The sequence below is a fragment of the Tympanuchus pallidicinctus genome, unplaced genomic scaffold, assembly GCF_026119805.1.
Source record: "Tympanuchus pallidicinctus isolate F22 unplaced genomic scaffold, pur_lepc_1.0 scaffold1, whole genome shotgun sequence".
In the NCBI taxonomy this organism is placed as follows: domain Eukaryota; kingdom Metazoa; phylum Chordata; class Aves; order Galliformes; family Phasianidae; genus Tympanuchus; species Tympanuchus pallidicinctus.
The window spans coordinates 64,497,603-64,516,491 of record NW_026294618.1 but is presented as its reverse complement, the minus strand read 5'-3'; the positions used below and the strand labels follow the sequence as shown (position 1 = coordinate 64,516,491).

Sequence of the window (18,889 nt, the reverse complement as noted above, 5' to 3'; positions counted from 1 at the left end):
CCTGCATTTCTTTCTCTTTATCATCTCCAGAGAGGTCTGGGTGAAAGAGTCTCTTTACTTTGGAGCCTACCTAAAGAGCGAGTGTAAGTGAGATGTGCTAAGTCTGACTTATTGAAGAGCAAATAATGGAAAGGTTTCCTTCTGAAAGGGAAGATGTGGAAGGATCACACAGTGCACAGCCCCGTGTGTGTAAAGCAAAGTCCAACAGGGCAAACAGAAGAGAAGTGGCTGGAGGGAGGACGGTGCCTTTCTCGCTTCCCCAGTGCCTCTTGATGCTGTGTTAGTGCACAAGGTGAACAGGAGGGCTCTGGCATTGAAAGGCATTTGCAAAGCAAAGCAGAGACATCAACAGAAATTGTATTCATTCTCCATCAAGACTCAGTTCTGCTGACTTTTGTGAATATTTTCAGTTGCTACAATTAGCACCAAAGCGCACCAGAAATTTCCTTCTTTCAAGTAAATCTTTTTCTCTTTTCCTAAGGAAACAAATTTTACAATTTACTGGCACAAGCCAGTAACACAGTTGAGCTTACACAGATCTGCGAACTTCCCTCTCCCATTTTCTGTTGGATATTGAGAATAACTGAAATCAGCATACCATAACTGAATGATTCTGTGCTGCACACCCAGCTTGATCCTGGAGACAAATTACAGCAAAGATCAAAACTTACATGGAAAATGTAGTTCCTCATCCTGCAAAGTGCTGAATGGTATTGGCTGTTCTTACCATGAAAGCAATTAAGAGATGCTTAGTGCTTGGTAGAATGTTGGTTTTTTGTTTTTTGTTTTTTCAAAGTCTGTGTAAATATGAGCAAACTACACTAGACAGCAAAGAATGCAAAATCAGATGAGACCGTTATGTATTTATCCCTGGGTATATGTACATATTAAAATAATGCATTAATTATCATTTTAACACTGGTGACAAATCATTGTGCTTTATGGCTTTCTGTGCTCCATAAAACGACAAACTTTTGGATTACATAAACATGGCTGTAGAAAACTGTTGTGACTTTTCCTTTGATGGCAGTTATAATATTATCAGACTGGTTTTCATTAATAGTACATGGTAGCTGACTAAATGTGTGGCAGTATAGATAATTTGCTAGCATTTTCACATTTGCTGGGTTCTTATCACAAAAGAAGTGTTCTTTATTGTCTCAGGGCTGTGGGTTATTAATACCTATCCACAGAAGTAAGATCAGTAGGTCCACATCATACTTTTTTTTTAGTACTTATTTGTTTGCAAGCGCTGCTATTTAAATGGGAATATCTGCTGTGCGAATCAGCTCAGTACTGTCAGCCTGGGCATTTATGCAATTTGCAGAATTTTATTTCTAACCTTTGCAGCAGCCCTCTCTAATGAGTAGATTTTTCTCTGCAAGGAACTATTTTTACTTTCCCCCTTTCATGCTTGAGATGAGATCTTTGTAACCCAGCTGCAACAAGGAACTGGGAATCACTCAGTACAATATTTGTAACAGAATATGCAGAAGAGAATGCATATCAGCTTTAGCTCTGACGTGTTCAATAAACCTGTCTCTCCTTTGGTGAAGTGATTTAATTTACATAATATTCACAGACTGTATCTGTTCTCTTCCTAATGCATGGGACTCATAAGAAATTAATTTATTTACAGTCACTCTAAATTATAATACCTAGGAACCTAAAAATTATCTGGCATGTTTCCACTAGCTGCAGTAATGCAAACTGATGGCAGAATATTAATTCCCCTCCTGCTCACAGAAAAGAGCTGGTGTTTCAGAGAACATCACAACAGAGTCACTTAATCACATTGTACCTCATTAGCAGATGATTAGCAAAGCCTAACAAGATCAAATCCAATGCCTGGAAGACGGCACATTGTTTCTGAAGGCATATTTGCCATTTAGTGCTTCCCATGGCATGTTGGGATTAGGTGGTACTGTTATCATTCTCTGATTTCTTTGTTTCAAGATGAAGAGGAGGAGACCTACTGCTTTTCATTAAATCATAGAATCATACAATGGTCTGGGTTGAAAAGGACCACAGTGATCCTCTAGCTGCAACCCCCTGCAATGTGCAGAGTTGCCAACCACTAGGCCAGGCTGCCCAGAGCCACATCCAGCCTGACCTTGAATGCCTCCAGGGATGGGGCATCCACAAAACCTCCTTGGGCAACCTGTTCCAGTGCATCACCACCCTCTATGTGAAGAACTTCTCCTAATATCTAACCGGAACCTCCCCTGTCTCAGTTTAAATCCATTCCCCCTTGTCCTATCACTATCCACCCTCGTAAACAGCCGGTCCCCCTCCTGTTTATAATCTCCCTTCAAGTACTGGAAGGCTTTTGTCCTAATACTGTCCACCGAGTTTGTCATTCTTTCCAGCTGTCTTGTGCTATACAGGCTCACTCCAGTGGACCTGCAGTCACCTGTTCAGAAGAATTTCGCAGCTATCGCTACTCATTGCTAGGCGTAGTTTTCTTTCCACTGGGGACAACACCGGACAGTCTTCAATACAGAGCAATGTCTGCACACCCTGCTCCCACGTGGAGCCTCTCAGCCTGTGGGTGTGCTGCTTTCCTGATCACCAGTGGGATAAAGCACTTCACCAACTGAAGGTCTACCAAGCTCTGCTCTCTGAGGGCTCTGGGATAAGCAGTGCAACAGCTACCTCCTATTTTTACCCACTCCTCATGGTTCTCTCCAATCGGATCTTGTTCTCTGCAGCCCAAATGGACCTGCCACAACAGAGGCCCCAGATAAGGTTTTACATCACACATCATCGTCACCATCATGGCATTCCTCATCTTTGCCATGTCCATAAGACTCAAAAGCATTTTGGAATTTGGGACTTCTAAATCAGTGTTGTTCAGACTGGTTTACACTTCTGCCTTGTCCAACCCTATTAGCAGCATTGCAAATACTTTGGTCTGCCTCTGTGTGAGGGATGGAGTAGGTTGAGGTCTAGGAGCCAGTTCTGACAGCAGTACGGAGAGTCCTGAGAGATGAAGCAGAGACGGCCATTTGAGAACAGCAGCAGAGTCAGGACTGAGTGGGAAACCCAGGTCTTCAGGCACGAGGTGGGTGTGCATTTCTGACTTCTCAGGACTATAAAGACAGTGAGTCACTATGCAAGATTGTCTGGGAAAACTTCTGGAGCACGGAGCAAAGCGACGGCCTCGCTCCAGGGGCTGGGCAGTACAGTGGGAGCACCCACCAGCTGCATCTCCCAGGAAGGAGGCAAGGAGCAGCAGGAGGAGGACAGATCTCCAGCTGGGCTTGGGGAGGCCAAAGTGCAAAGCCCATCTTGGGCTGCAAAGTCTCTGAGGGTAACCATGGAAAAAAACACCTATGTGCTCTAACCAGAAAGACCTGTCCAAAAGCTGGACCACAGAAACTAAGCATAGTGCTAAAGGGTGGGAAGGACAGAGAGCAGCAGGAAAGAAGCCCTGCCCCTGGCTGCAGGCTGCCCACTCCTCTTGGGTGCTGTGCCAGCCCTCGGGCCTGTCTGCTCAAAGGGGCCTTGTGCTGGTGTGGCACCTTTTATCTGGTGCAGATCAGAGCTAAAAGCTGCCTATGGGACTAGGGAAGAGCTCCAGCTGCCTTTCTGTCCCCCATCGGCATGCTTTTCAGCTGTACTAATCATAGAATCATAGAATGGCTTGGGTTGGAGGGGTCCCCAAGTATCATAAAATTCCAACCTCTCTGCCACTGGCAGGGTTCTAACTGCTAGATCGAGTACTTGATCAGATTGCCCAGGGCCCCATCCAACCTGGCCTCAAACATGTCCAGGGATGAGGCATCCACAGCCTCTCTGGGCAACCTGTTCCAGCACCCTAGTATTCTTTCAGTAAAGCTTCCCGCTGACATCTAGCCTAAATCTCTCTTCCTTAGTTTAAAACCATTTCCCTTTGTCCTCTCACTATCTACCACTGTAAAAAGTTGATTTCCCTCATGTTTATTAACACCCTTTAAATACTGGAAGGCCACAGTGAGGTCCCACAGAATCACGGAATATCAGGGATTGGAATGGCCTCAACAGATCACCCAGTCCAGTCCCCCCTCTGGAACAGGAACACCTACATCAGGTCACACACAAACACGTCCAGGCAGGTTTTGAATGTCTTCAGAGAAAGAAACCCCACAACCTCTCCCTGTAGCCTTATCTTTTCCAGGCCGATCAAGCCCCAGCTCCTTCAGCCTATCTTCACAGGTGAGATGTTCCAGCCCTTGAATTATCTTTGTGGCCCTGCTCTGGACCCTCTCCAAAAGTTTCACGTATTTCCTGCGTGGGGGGATGTAACACTTGGATGCAGTACTCCAGCTGGGGCCTCGCGAGGGGCAGAGTAGAGAGGGACGATCACCTCCCTCACCCTGCTGGCCATCCCTCTTCTGATGGAGACCAGGATACCGTTAGCCTTCTGGCCATGATACACCCAGGATATTCATCAAACTATGAAGCATAAGCATCCCCACTCCATTGTGATGCCCCCAGATGCAGACACCCCTCACTGAGCCCCACACATATCCTGTGGCATCAATTCCCATGACCCAGCAGCCCCATTGGAGCAATGACATCAAGCAGCTCCATCCCACATCCCAGGGGACGGGTAAGTCTCAAGTGTTGTAGGCAGCTGTGGGAGCTTGTGAGTTTGCAAATCCTTTTCTTTATGTGGGAACAACTACCTCTGCTGAAGGTGTTTCAGGCACAGAACGAATCAGTTCTATCAGGTAAGCAAATGTTGCATGTCCAGTTATGCTGGCTGTGAGTAGTTTTTTAAACAATGGGAAATTATAGCCAGCATGACCTTTGGTAATCAAAAGCTTTTTTTTGGAGGCAAAGCAGAAATTTCTAGCAGTGTCTTTTACAGCAAATCTAGAACAAGCCACAGCTGCATCCGATCACTAGTGCCAAGTCTTCTGAAACAAATAAAATATTCTGCATTAGTTCCAAGTACAGAATGAAGAGTTAATGATGATTCTTCCACTGATTTCAATGCTTAGAAATTCAGATGAACCTCAGGTGTGTCAGTGGTATTACTATTTGGAATTGCCACTGAAACCACGAGCCACAAGTTTGCTTCTTCCATTTATGGCACAATAGATTGTTTTCTTTTTTGCATAATTGAAGACTATTTGGGAGTTGGGCTCTTTTTTTCATAAGCCCTGCTATCAGTACAAGCAGGGGGATCCAAGTATGGAGCACAGCCCTGCTGAAAAGGAACCAGGAGTACTGGTGGATGGCCATGAGCCAGCAATGTGCTCTTTCAGCCCAGAAAGCCAACCATAGCCTGGGCTGTATCAAAAGAAGCATGGCCAGCAGGTTGAGGGAGGTGATTCTGCCCACTGCTCTGCGTTGGTGAGACCTCATCTGGAGTACTGCATCCAGATATGGAGCTCTCGGTACAGGAGAGGTGTGGACCTGTAGGAGAACATCAAGAGGAGGGCCACAAAAATGATCCAAGGAATGGAACTTCTCCTCTCCTCTACATCTCTTCTGGGGCTCTTCAGCCTCAGAAGAGAAGGCTCTGGGGAGACCTGATGGTATTTCTTTTAATGTGAGAATGCTGAACTCCTCTGCTGCCAGACTTCCATTCTAGGAGTTTGGCAGCAGAAAATGCCCTGAGAGGATACCCAGTGGAACAGAGACATTAACTCAGAAAATAAAAGGTACCTAATCATGAACATTTAACAAAAAGGAAGCGTATCAAAAATCAAGTTGTTCTTAGAAACAGATAAATTCTGACCTGAAATGCTCCATTTGCAAGGTTAGATATTTATCAGAGATCTTTACAATTGTTTCACTGGCTGTTGAAATTCTTCTTTCCAGATTTACAAGCTAAAGTAAAACCTCCTAATGGTGCTGAGGTTCACAATAACTTCTATTAGGGACTTCGCTGTGGTTTCAGCACTGACTTCAGGAGGCAGCAGGTTTGATTTCTGAGCTGACAGCCCTTAGAGCAACTTGAGGTGCACCTCTTGAGTGCTGGAATGACAAGGCAGGTTGCATCACCTCAAATTAGTTTCATAAGGAAAAGTGCCTGCACTCCCTGTAGAAGGCATACAGGAATGTGCACCACAAGAATTACTTCCAATACTTCTAACTTTGGTTAGTAACAATTTCCTGGCCTAGAGAAAAAACGACAGCTGAGGTCAGAATGGCCATGTTGGCATGCTCAGGGAGATTGATCTAGAGCTACTCAGAAAAAATTGAAAATCATTTCCCACAGCTAAAATTTGCTGCTCTGATTTGTCAGTCTGGCCCCCAGCTAAACCGTTTCATGGGAATTGACTGCTAGTACATCTAACTGATGTCTTCAAAAGGCTCTGAGTGAGTGACCCTGGGTTATTACAGTCTGGCAACTTGTTTCTGAAAGTCCTCCCCCAAGGGAGATCAGAATATATTCAACCTGTCCACATTTCTTATGTATAAAAGCTGAATACAAATTTAGCTGACACGTAGTAGGAGTATCTAGTGGATCTACAGTGTTTTATGTTCTCCCAACTCTAATGCAGGAAAGCCAAGCCTTGATTTGCTACAATATTTTACTTCAGGAGGCATGTCTGTGCCTTGGAGGAGGGGAAAGCATTGTTGGACCTAAGGGCTCTTTCTCAAAAAGAGGTGAGAGAATCTCTGCTTTACTCAGAATTGAAGCTTGTTTCTGTAGAGGATGAACTGAGAGAGAAATCAGTAGTGCTAGGAGCTGATTTGCTGTTTGTCTGTGTGTCATTTGGAAAAGGAAGCAGGAGAAAGGAAGCCAAATTTAAAACAGCACGATCGATTTTTCGTTACTTAAAGTGCATGCTCTCTTAAAAACTGCAGGGCTTCTCAGAGGTAATGGCTTCTATAACATCACACTCCCTAGACTGTAAAGATGAAAAGCAAGAGGCTTTATCTCCCCCACATTTAAATAGCTAGCTGAAAGTGAGAACTTTCCCAAACCACACAGTTCAGAGCCTATGCTTTCCTTAATACAAGGGTATCTCTAGTGATGCTAAAAGACAAGAATGACAGAATAAACAGGGAGATGCTTGTGCTGTTATTTAAAGGAACGCTGTGACAGAAAACCCCACTACTGCAGGGGTTAAAAAAAAAAAGTCAGATCCGTTACTTGCCTGGCTGGGAGCTATCTTATGAAATGAGAGCTGCAAACCACATGTTCTGCTGAGATCAGGAACCACAGCTCTTTTCTCCAGCACATCAGCAGAGCAGCTAACCATTAGTAGCAGAGTGCCAAGCACACCGCAATACTGTCGTTGCTGTAAGGTCCTCCACAGCAATAAGCATTTCAGAGTAAGCTAAATGCAGATTCTATATATTATCTGACTACAGACACCGTTAAATTAGGTGCTGAGCAATGAAATCTAAAGACCATTATGTGGACATCACGGATCAGCAGGTTGTTTTTAAGAAGGAAAATTGTTTTAAAAAAAAAGTTCTTAAGCTTGCAGTCCCTGGGCTGACAAACACAGCAGCTGTATCAGAGCAACTGATCAACAATGCACCTTGTGGTATCTTTGGATAAAGGAGCACTCACATGCTGAGCACTAGAAGCAAATGCAAATCGATGCCAACTCACCTGACCTGTGTATATTCTACAAATTGGAAGTCAATAAATTCCCTTTAGCTGTGATTAGCTTCAGCTCTATCGCTGAAATACACGACTCTCACAGCACTGCAAGTCATTTTATATTCTCCATAATACTTCATGAGCCTCCAGAGTGGTTTCTGCCCGTTTCCAATTGGTAAACAGTGACATTTCCCCTGCTTTACAACTGCCGTTAAAAATAGTCTCGTTCATTTCATAACTTCCAGAACTTCAGCACAAAAGTGTTCTATGCAGCAGAGCAAGCACTGAGAACAAACTGGCTTATGAATAACTGCAAAGCACCACTAGAAAAATCCAAGTAAATCAGTCATAAAAGCACAATCTGCACCTCTGTGCTTTGAACAGATTACAAAGGAACACAAGCTGGACCCAATACATCCTCTTCAAAAACACTTTTCCACAAAGGCAATTACAAACACTATTCTTTTTGCTCATACTTTATTGAATGTAATGAAAATGAAACAAAACAAACATTAAAAAAAAAAGAAAAAGAAAAAGAAAAAAGGATCTGTTCCTCAGAGCTCATCTGAGAGAGTCATTTATGGTGAACGGGAAGGAGATGCTCCAAGCACAAAGGCCAACAGAGACCAAAGTGCCACAATACCAGAGACTCTAAAGGGGAAGAATGATAAAATACTGTTAATTTTGCTCTTGTTCAAAACTGACTCTTTTCCAGACTGTGTCAGGCCATAAATGCACCACTGACAAGCACTGCTGTCACTGCCTCTCCAGAGAGACATACTTTGAATCTAGAATTCTCTCCTACTACTGAGTTTTCAACTCTTCTGTAGAAAGAAACACAGCCATCCCACACTTGGAGACTCTGCCTCCTCCTCCCAGGCCTGGAGCTGGCACTGCAGCTTATCAAGGTCATCCTGTCTGTTACCATAGCACATAGTTTTGTGCTATCCGTGGGGAAATGTTCCTTAGTTAATGAAGATCAAGATCACTCCTGCTGCCCAGGAGTGAAAGTTCACAAGCACCAACCCACAGTCAGCACAGGAGCCTGCTTCTGGATCCCCTGTTCTCTGGGACATGGCCAGAGAACAGCACACTGCTCCTGTGACGGGGCCGAGGCACTGAAAGAAATGCCTTTCTTCCCTCCTCCCCATTCATGTGATTTCCGTAACTCACTTTAACAGGCAGTTCACATGAGGAGAGTGCCTCCAGTGGCGATAGACAGAGATCTGCAGCTTAGGGTGATTTTTGTAGTCACGCAGAACACGAATGACACTGTAAGGAGAAGAGATGTCATTAACCATGACTCCCAGGCTGCTCATGAAATCTCACACATCAGAGCAGGAATCTCTCTGTCTAAATAGAGTGATACAGGAGAGAGTGGGAGAGAACTTGGATGAGAGGATTAAGGTAACAGAAAGTTAGGATTTTCTGGTTACTTACTGCTTAAATCTATTGGAGAGCAAAATGAATTGATTCTCTGAAAGCCGTCTAATATCAAAGCGACAAAGAGGCTGCAACTCCTGGTAGATCTGCCTTTCATCCAGCCGTGGCCAACCTCGAACACAGACAACCAAGGGAGGGGGGTATTGGCAGGAAGCATCTTCCCCAGAAAAGTTCTGGAAAATGTGCAATACTGAGACATATCTGCACCCAGCAACACTGCAGAAATACCACTAACAGAAAACATGCAAAATGCAACACAAAAATAAGACAGTCCTCTGTACAATACAGCTGATGGTGTGAAGTTATGTTTCTTCTGCCCAAGGATTTTTTCTAAATGTGAGTCATAAAAGCAACCTCACAATTATCGTGTAGAAAAATAAAACAGAGAAACAGCAAGCTCTCTGCCAGGGCACAGCAAGTCAGCGCAGCATTAAGGGACTAATGCCATCTTACAGGATAACAACAGTAACAAACTCCGTAAGGCAGAACTTGAACTCAGTGACGTTTTGAAAGGTCATTTGTATCACCCGCACGGAGACAGCTTCTGCCAAGGTGGGCCCAGGCAAGGTGAATTGTTCTCTAATGAATGCATCAGCTGAGCTACGGACCTACATATCCCACCACCTGGTTACAGACCTGCAATTCATACGCACAATGCTTGAGACGCCACCTCGGATGACATTCACCTTGTTCAAATACTCTGCTAACATGGTGAGATATTGAGAGAAAGAAGAATTGGCCTTCGCTGCATCGCTATGTCAGAAAACAAAACGGAAGAATGTTTTGTGAGAAAATGGGTTTTTTTTGAACCTTAGCATCATCTACAGAAGCCAAAAAGCTGCAAGCAGAGGGAAAGGGTTTTTGAACAGTGGCTTAACTGAAGTCACCGAATCACGGAGATTTCAGAAGTGGAAACTAATGGAAAATGAACTGACCCTTAACCAAGTGAACTGACCCTGAGAGAGCTGATCCAAGGATAAAGGATTCACTGTGCCATTTCCCAACCTCTGAGCAATTTCATGGCCCCCAATTCCATTTTTCTAAATGTCAGCTTTGACATAAAGCTACTACTTTCAGATTTATAAGATAACAATCTAATTAGAACGGTGACATTTTCAATAACGCTCTTTTACCCAAAAGGAAGGCCTGACTACAAAACATCAGCCAGAACCAACTCATGACTTGTATTCCGTAAAATCCATCTACGTAACAATTCTTAATAAACCCTTAAGCTCCACTCACTCTGTCAAGCTGCACAACAGCAAATGAGCTGACTTCAGAAGAACTAGAAAGAGGAACAACGGGGTGCCATTAGAACAAAAACTGTAGAAACACAACTAATGGAAATTACTTTAAGCACAAAACTCACTGAAGTGCTAAGTTACTAACAGCAACATTATATAAACAAATGCTTCTTATCACTAAATAAACAGAGCCACAGAGCAGGGAAGGCATTGTCACATTCGAACAAAAAGAGATGAAGAAGCATTTTACCTGAACCACAGAGAAATGCATCATACGCTGCCTCATGAGGAGCCGCCTTCTCAGCTGAAGCGTCCAACAAAATCAAAAAGAAACAAACACCTCTAGCACACTGTGGAAAATGCTTGGCCACAGAACCTTAATGTCTGTAAGATCCATTCTGCTGTTTATTCCTCCACTGCTCAGCTGTTCCCTCCCTCCCCTTAAAGCCCTTACAACCTATGGCACATCTATGATTCTACCGAGCATTTTAAAATGACCCCAACAAAAAGGCAGCACTTATACCAATGTCTGAAGAGTTTAGTGAGATGCACATAAGAACAAAATTAACTTTCACGAAGACCTGAACCAAATTGTGTTTTACGCTACCGATGGCATGGGAACTGTGTACCAGCAGCTCGATGTAAAGTCAGCAGTCCTACTCACACTCACTGATGCTGTGCCTGTGGACATCCACAGAGTAAAACAAAACTCCCAACTTGGAAGGTGTGCTTAAAGACTGTACCGTATCGCACAGAGTCACTTGCAAGAGCAATCACTGGACACGATGGATCCATGGGATTTAAGTCGCTGCTGAAGACAAATGGACATGTAAGATTTTTGTCCTTCCTCGGTATGTTAGAGACAAAGTTACACGCCTGTTCTCTAGTAACCTGTGGCTTCATTTTAGAAAAAGCTACTGAACATGTTAGAAGCAACTTTTAAACTACTGCATGAGAAGGGTGAGGTACTTTGCTGAAAGTCTTCCAGTCTTTCTGAAAACTTAACTCCTAAATACTACTTCAGTCTCTTCTTCCATTCAAACCTGCAAAGGAGCATATTTGTTCTAACTGCACACAAAAATGTGAATTAAACTGAAAAACAACAGGCCAGATTAAATTGAAACCCATGGAATGGCTGAAACAAAGGAACAAAAAAAGCACAGGACCTCTGAGAACCTACAGTCTGAAACAGCTAAAAACAATAACAACACCCACCACAGAATAATGCTGTTTTTATAAGCTCTAATTTTGTATCTGATTTTTGGGAGTGAGGGTGAGGGGAAATTTTGATTTTCCTACCAAGTATTTACAACACACACAAGCAATTTATCCACAGAACAAGTGTAGAAAAGGTTAAGTGTTCTAACACACCATGGCTAAGCTGATGAAATACAGGATCTACTGATGCTCCATTAGATTACTGTACTTAGTTCCTGCTTTCAGCTAAGAGAAGCTTTTTCCTGAGAGCAGGTATTTCAAATCAGTGTTTTCACTGAGAATTTAAATTCACTCATTTCATCACATGCCACAAGCTGTGCAGCTGTGTATAAGGCTACTTGCAAGCAAACCTCGAGACCAATGAAATATAGGTGGAAAGCTGTTACAAAGCTATGAAGTCCTGTTGGTATTTTGGAATACAGGCATCTCTATAACCACATAACTAGAAGCATAGAATAGTTCAAGTTAGCAGGAGCCCACAAGGAACATCGAGTCCAGCCCCTGGCTCCACATAGAACCATACAGAATTCAAACCCTCTGTCTGAGAGCTGTGTCCAACCGCACCTTGAGTTCCAGCACTTGAGGCTATGCCCCCTGCCCTGGACAGCCTGAACCAGGCCCACCGCCCTGATACTCTGCAGTTACACAGTAGAAACTACAATACATCTCAACGTCTCATGGACTGTAGTCCCATTGTGCTAGATGAAAATTGACTTAAAAAAAAAAAATAAAATTTCACAATTACTTTATAACAAATACAAGCAAAGCTTTTGCTCTTAAATTTAGGAAGACAAGAAACAAGCTTGAAAACTTTTGGGAGGAGGAAAACTGTGAACAAACAAAATATTTTTCCCATGAAAACAAGATGGACTACAGAAGTTTTATAGCCCACCACTGACCTGCACAAAACCTCATACACCTCCAGAAGATTAGATACTCGAGGAAACTGATAGTTCTGTAAAACAAATCTAGGTTAGAAAACCACGTGAGTTCATTCACTGATCCTGCTGCCTCATTAAATGGAATCTGAAATCAGACCGTTTCAAGGCAACACTTAGAACTGATCACAGCTGTGTGACCATCACACGTTCTTTACTGGATGAAAGAGATGTACGTCCGCATAGAAAGATCTTTCCATCTCACCTTCCAGATGGATTTTGTTACAGTCTTGGTGTCTATGAGGACAGGAAACAGGTGGTGAATGTTCTTTTTAAATTCCTCATAGCTTTCTGAAAGCAAAGCACTCAAAGACATTACAAAAATGAGAAGCCAACGGTCTTTCAAACAATTAAGAAAAGGAAGTGTACTCAGAGGAATGATGCCCTGTTCCAGCAGGGCACAGTAGAGATAGGTGATCAGCACTGTTGCTTGCTCAGCTTTGTGGGTGGCTGGGGTGGTGAAGGGCCACCAGCTCTCACCCTCTCGCCCCTGCTGCAAGGACAGTTACTGAGGGCACAGATCCTGGGACAGCAGATATGCACAGCATTACCTGGCAGGGGGTTGTAGAACTTGTCATGGAGATGACAGAGGTCCATCAGCATGTTGTGTCCCACCAGAGGCTATTGGAAGAACAAACATAACAACAGCCTGTTGAAGCACAGTTTTGCAGAAGGACTCAGACGTAACCAACCTCAGGCCTGCTCAACAGCTGTAATGCTTTCCTCCCAAAAGTAATTCAGGTTGCATGAGTTATATCAAGACTAGTATTTTTAGGAAATCAGACTTATGGGCTCTCTGAAGAGGGTATTTTTCAGTAGAACTCTATTTTGAGTAGATTGAAGGAACTATGGGGCAGATTCCTGTTCAGCTGAGCAGTGATAGTATCTTCCAGTGATCAGATTTACAGTCCTACTCAGAAGGGGAAGGACATCACCTCCTTATCACCCATAAAGCCCTCTGAAGCTGAAATTCATTCAATAATCTGGATACAGAACACAAGAATTGTCATCTATAATCACAACAAAGGTGTGCATGATCCAAGAAACAGGTCTGCCACATGCTAGAAATCTTAACTTGTTCAAAACAAAAATCTGCTCAGCTTTCTTAGATGGTGATTCATGCTGTAACAAGGATTCAGCATTGCAGACTCTTGTGTTTACTCAAGTAGACAACTGACAACTGAACAGGATGATCACACTGAACGAGCTGAGTCATTTAACACAAGCTACTTTATCTCTTATCACACTTTTACATCCAGAACAGCAAGTTAAATAAAAGATTAAAAAATAAATAAATGAGAATAGTGACGGGTCATTTTACCTTTTTAGCTTTAACAATTATCTGGAAAAGGTTGGTAAAGCCCCGGGCAGATGTGAGAATGAGCTCCTTCTGGCAGGAGTCATGAGAAGAGCTTTCCAGAAGGCGACGATGCTGCGGACTCACTTTTTTCACCATTACCTGAAAAAAAAAAACAGTGGGTATCAGCCTTCCACATTACCTGTGTGTACTGAATGCTGAGGATTCAAGATCCACTTCTAGTATGAAAAATGAAGAAAAAAAGATGAGAGAATGTGCATCTCTGAGACCTCAGAACAGCCAGGCTCACTTTCCTTCCCTTTTGAGGTCAGTGCTCCACTAATACAAGACCTCTTCTGATGGTGCCTTATTAATGCTTTTCTTTTTAAGAGGATGGCTCCTATCACAGATAGTTTGGACCACAAATAAACATAATTAACTTTATGCCAATACTATAAGTTTATGGAACTGAAAAACAAACAAACAAAAGCATTGCACAGATTGAATCCCCACAGGCTGTGCTTCAGGTGAGCAGGCTGGGTAAGCCTGTCACTCTACTGATAATGGCTATCAAGCCAAAACAGAACTAAAGCAAGGAAAAAAAAATAAGAACAAAAAAACCCCCTCCATAATCCACTTCTAAGCAACTGACTGTTACCACTACTGTGCCATGTTCTAAAATGTCTGCAGCCATTGGTTTAATTCAGAAAATACTGCATCGAATGGAAAATACCAGCGTAAACAAAGGCATATCCCACTAAAGCAAGACATACAAAAGTGAAAATCTTCAAAGCAACTGTATGGCAAAAGACAGCAAAGAAAAAACACAAAAGGCTGACAACTGCTATTTCTTGCAAAGGTATTAAAGGAGAGATTTTTCAAAGGCAGCGGGAGAGTTTCTGCAGAACTGCCCCAAGGACAAGTGCTTCTCACTCAAGGTATTTTGTGGTCACAGGGGAAACAGTTCCACTTGGGAACTGTTCCAATAACCAAAGTTATTCAATTTTGTGAGATCCCAAGAAAAGGGATTCAGAATTGACACTTCTCTTTGTCACTGCTTTCTCCTCTTGGACTCATTATTAAAAGGCAACACTTCAGAATCACTGTGGGAATGTCAGTCCTACCTACCAAGGTGGAAACTCTCTTACAGCTCACCTCATCGGCTCCGAGAGGCTCTGTCCAAACGTTTGGGAGAGCTTGTCGCAGAACCAGTTGAACATCAAGCATCTGAGAATCTAAGACAGAAATGAATTAGTAAAAACTTTAGAGGTGCAAATAATTCTGTTTAGCCAAACACTTTTTTTCTAGACAGAGGGACTAACCAGATGGTTCTACTCCAGGGTACAAAAAACAGTCCTGAATGATACGATCTTAATACATTCCTGCACATGTGGTGACAGCAAAAAAAAGTCACATGGAGAATTTCAGTCAAATAAGCTTTTGGGAGGACACAAAGTAAAGGAAAAGACCAACTGAAAATGAGTGGAGAGAGAAAGACATTCCTGAGAGCTCTGGAGGGGAAAAAAAAAAGGCTGCATTTACAGAAGAGCAACATGGGTTGCAAGTGGGCTTCTATGCCTACTAGCATGAGGTGCCCCGTGGCTTGGTGGGCCTTTCCTGTTGCTGCACAAGGGTGGTAATATACTTTGGATGAAGTCCCATCTTCTTCTAAATCCCCCTGTACTGGAAACAAGCCCACTGCAGACAAATCCAAAGCTTTCCTGTTTCAGAGCAACTATGAATTTTCCAGCTGCTACTCTGAAGCACACAATGGAAACCAGCGACTGCAAAGCAAGCTCCTCTGGTCCAAGCACCCAGACATCCATCTCTGCCACGGGAAAACCCAATGCCACAACAACACAGAAAAGCAGAGCTCAGAGAGAAATTCCTGACAAGAACAGAGACATAGATAGAAGGAGGAAACAACAAGCAGCCCCAGATGTTGAGAAGTGACAAAGCCACTCAGAGCCCACAGGAAGGCACCCTGCTTCATACCACTCAGATCCTGCAGAATTATTGAGTCCCCTTCCTTGGCTGCTGCTATCCAACAGGTCACTTCATCAATAGCCTTCTTCACCACATTCATGTTCAGAGCACTAAAGCAGGATCAGGGATGAAGAAGGAATGGGGGAAATTGTTTTGTCTGTTTCCCTAGAGGGAGACTCACACCCCGCTCTGGGAATGCAGAATTTCCCAATTATCCAGCCAAATCCAGATTGCATTGTATGATTTTTTCCACCAAAGTATCAGGAAGCACTTCTTGACTGTGCAAGTGAAGAAGCACTGGAACAGGTTGCCCAGAGAGACTGTGTAAAGTTTTTCAAGCTCTCCCTTCCTCTTCGGAGATCTTTAAAAGCCACCTGGACATGGTCCTGAGCAAGTAGCTCTTGGTGTCCCTGCTTGAGCAGGGGTTGGAGCAGATTACTTCCAGAGGGCCCTGCTAGCCTCAGCAATTCTGTGATCTCAGTACTTCTCAGGACAAACCACAGTATGTGGAAAAGGTTGGCAGCAAGGCATTCAGATCAACAGGTTTTATAAAACATGATTTGAGAAAAGATAGCTGTCAGCAGTGACATTACAGGAGCCATCTCTCTAAGTAACACTCACCTGCAAACTTCCCAGCTACCCTGTAAGAGACGCTGGCTAAGGATCTTCTCCTGTAACTCATTCATGTACGGGATTCCATCTTTCAGGAACTGAGGGGGAAAAAATGCCAGATTGATTATTTGCCCCTGGACTTTCTTGCATCAGATGAGATAACAGCATGGCCAGATTCAAACCTGGCATGTATTAAGGAGATAAGGGTGTGTCTCATTTTAAAAACAGCCTCTTGGAAAATACCAACTGATGGTAATTCAAAATACATATTTACATAAAGGAGGACACATGTTTTTGCTGTGCTTTCACCTTTCCTTTAAGGAAATAAGATAATTCATGTGTCAAGATAAAAATCACACCATGTTACCTGCTTAGAATTGCTAAACAGTGCTCTTACGTAACAACATAGCCTCAGTTTTATTGGAAATCTGGCAATAGAAAAGATGCAGGTAAACTGAGAGCTTCCCACCATTACAGCTAACAAAGACACCCTCTGGAGTCTCTACTGACTTGTATGCTCACTAGAGATGCCTCTTGTTCTTCAGTGATGGGGAAATGTGCCAAAGGCACATAGACACATAGACAAAGACATGCTGACTGACTTTAAGGCACTTCAGAAAACCACTGTTCCTTCTCCCCGTTGATAATAAACCACACTATGTATTCATACATTAGCAAACAGCTTTTTACCCCAAGTGTGTGGACATTGACACTAAGTTCTCCTGTAATTGCACGGATTTCCTCTGTTCTAGATTCCCAGCACAAAGACTACCTACCTTATTATAGTCAAAGCCATAGTGAGACAGGAATTGAATGCTAGATGCAGAAAGGGTGAATTCAGCATCCATAACTCCCAAAGTTGACGGAAAGAGAAAGAAATTGTATGAATGCACCACATACCTACAACGAAAAGGAAAACTCCACTAGAAGATAACAACAAGATATTGCATAACCCTTCCCAAGAGATTTCTGCATAGCAGTACAACCACACTGCCTTCATTTTGAAAGGTAATTGCAAGGCCATGTGGAAAAGACACTTTTTACCTACTTGTTTGAATTTTCTTCTGAAAATATTGCTAGCCCTGCAAGAGAGATAAACGTTAATTGAAATGGTGATGTTGGGCTGATATCTACAAATGCTGTGACAATTAATAATGTGATGCAATGACCCTGAGGGAACGCACCTTTCTCATTCACTAACAACTTTAGACCAGTGAGAAGTATACGACCCACAAGACTTCAAGTTATTTACGTTAGAAAACTGATCCTATTAAACTTCAGAGAATCTCATGCAACCAACCAAAGCAAATCAATGGCCCAGTGCACAGAACACAAACACAACAATCTGCAGGGCTCAGCAGGGGGCTGGAAATCATAGAATGGCCTGGGTTGAAAAGGACCACAATAATCATCTAGTTTCAACCCTCCTGCTATGTGCAACCACCAGACCAGGCGGCCCAGAGCCTGGCCTTGAATGCCTCCAGGGATGGTGCATCCACAACCTCCTTGGGCAACCTGTTGTTCCAATACCATATAAATTGGTGATCACATTCTGGGAAGCTATTCTGAATTTTACCGTGTATGCTTGACAGACCACACAACTAGTCCTCATATTCTATAAAGATCAGTACCTATGGCTTGGCTCAGAGGAAGAAAACACCAATCCCCTGAAGGCTGCTTTCTGCCAGCATGGCACTCACCCAGCTGCGTGATGGTGAAGCGCTGCACACTCTGCCTGACCTTCTGGTACCGCTCAGCTGGGGAGTCAAACAAGCTGATAGATAACAAGGAGGGTGGGGAAAGGGATGTGGGTAAGAAGAGCTGCAATGCTCACTTCCACAACACCTGAGCAGCAGCTTTCCCCTGCATGTGAAGCCCAACAGCCTTACCTGGGCTGGTTATTTTGTGGGAAAACTGAATGTAAGCCAGTAAACTCCATGTCCAGGCCTGTTAAAGAGAAGGAACTCCAAAACAACAAATAAAAACACCGGATAATGGAAGCATGCATTTCACCAGCATCAGGGCAAGGACCTCTCCTCAAACCCACGAAGAGCAAGCTCCAAAAAAAATGGACTGACTGCTACAAAAGCGTGCCTGCATGAGGGCAGCTGCCACATGGGGAGCTGGCAGCAGAGCACAGTGCTGCTCTGAGCCAGAACTGATATGGTTCACAATATACTAGAGCAGCATCCTCTGCCCTCCTGTCTGCCATGGCGTCTTTATGGACAACAAGCTGCTGAAGCGCCTCTCGGTGCATTCCCTCATTTACACACAGCTTTACAAGGCTGAAGTTTCAGAGGCGCAGCACTCCGACCAGGAGCAGGCCCGAAGGCGGCGTGGCCGGCAGCGGCCACACAGCAGAGCCCACCCGAGCGCGCAGCGCTCACCCAGGAAAGCGGCGCGGCCGACGCGGTCCCGCAGGCTGGGCAGGCAGCGCGCGAATTCCGCCGCCCCCACGTCCATGGCTGCCGGCGGGCAGCAACCTTCGCGCAGGTGAGGCAGCGCCGCGCCCCGTCCCACCCCGCCCCGCCCCTCCCGCTCTGCCCGCGGGGCTGCCAGGCCGGGGCAGGCGCACGCAGGCCGCATGGCCGCGCAG

The 18,889-nt window shown here is 44.0% G+C and overlaps 1 protein-coding gene across 6 annotated transcripts; it reads right to left on the bottom strand.

Moving 5' to 3' along the window:
* Positions 1-8,015: 8,015 nt before the first annotated feature.
* PNLDC1 (PARN like ribonuclease domain containing exonuclease 1) lies at positions 8,016-18,801 on the bottom strand. Of its 6 annotated transcripts, none has more exons than XM_052686593.1 (19): positions 18,681-18,801; positions 18,183-18,240; positions 17,994-18,067; positions 17,342-17,375; positions 17,070-17,193; positions 16,303-16,391; positions 15,679-15,791; positions 14,851-14,930; positions 13,720-13,857; positions 12,950-13,019; positions 12,604-12,689; positions 12,360-12,415; positions 10,986-11,053; positions 10,493-10,546; positions 10,241-10,283; positions 9,635-9,751; positions 8,996-9,171; positions 8,729-8,827; positions 8,016-8,206 (listed from the first exon to the last, which is right to left on the bottom strand). In XM_052686593.1, the coding sequence occupies exons 1-18, from the start codon at positions 18,754-18,756 to the stop codon at positions 8,742-8,744; spliced, it is 1,542 nt and encodes a 513-aa protein (XP_052542553.1). In that variant the 5' UTR covers positions 18,757-18,801; the 3' UTR covers positions 8,016-8,206; positions 8,729-8,741. The 6 variants fall into 6 exon arrangements, with proteins under 6 accessions (XP_052542553.1, XP_052542511.1, XP_052542519.1 ...); XM_052686551.1 differs by having other exon boundaries at positions 9,652-9,751; XM_052686559.1 differs by having other exon boundaries at positions 9,652-9,751; positions 10,986-11,050.
* Positions 18,802-18,889: the final 88 nt, after the last annotated feature.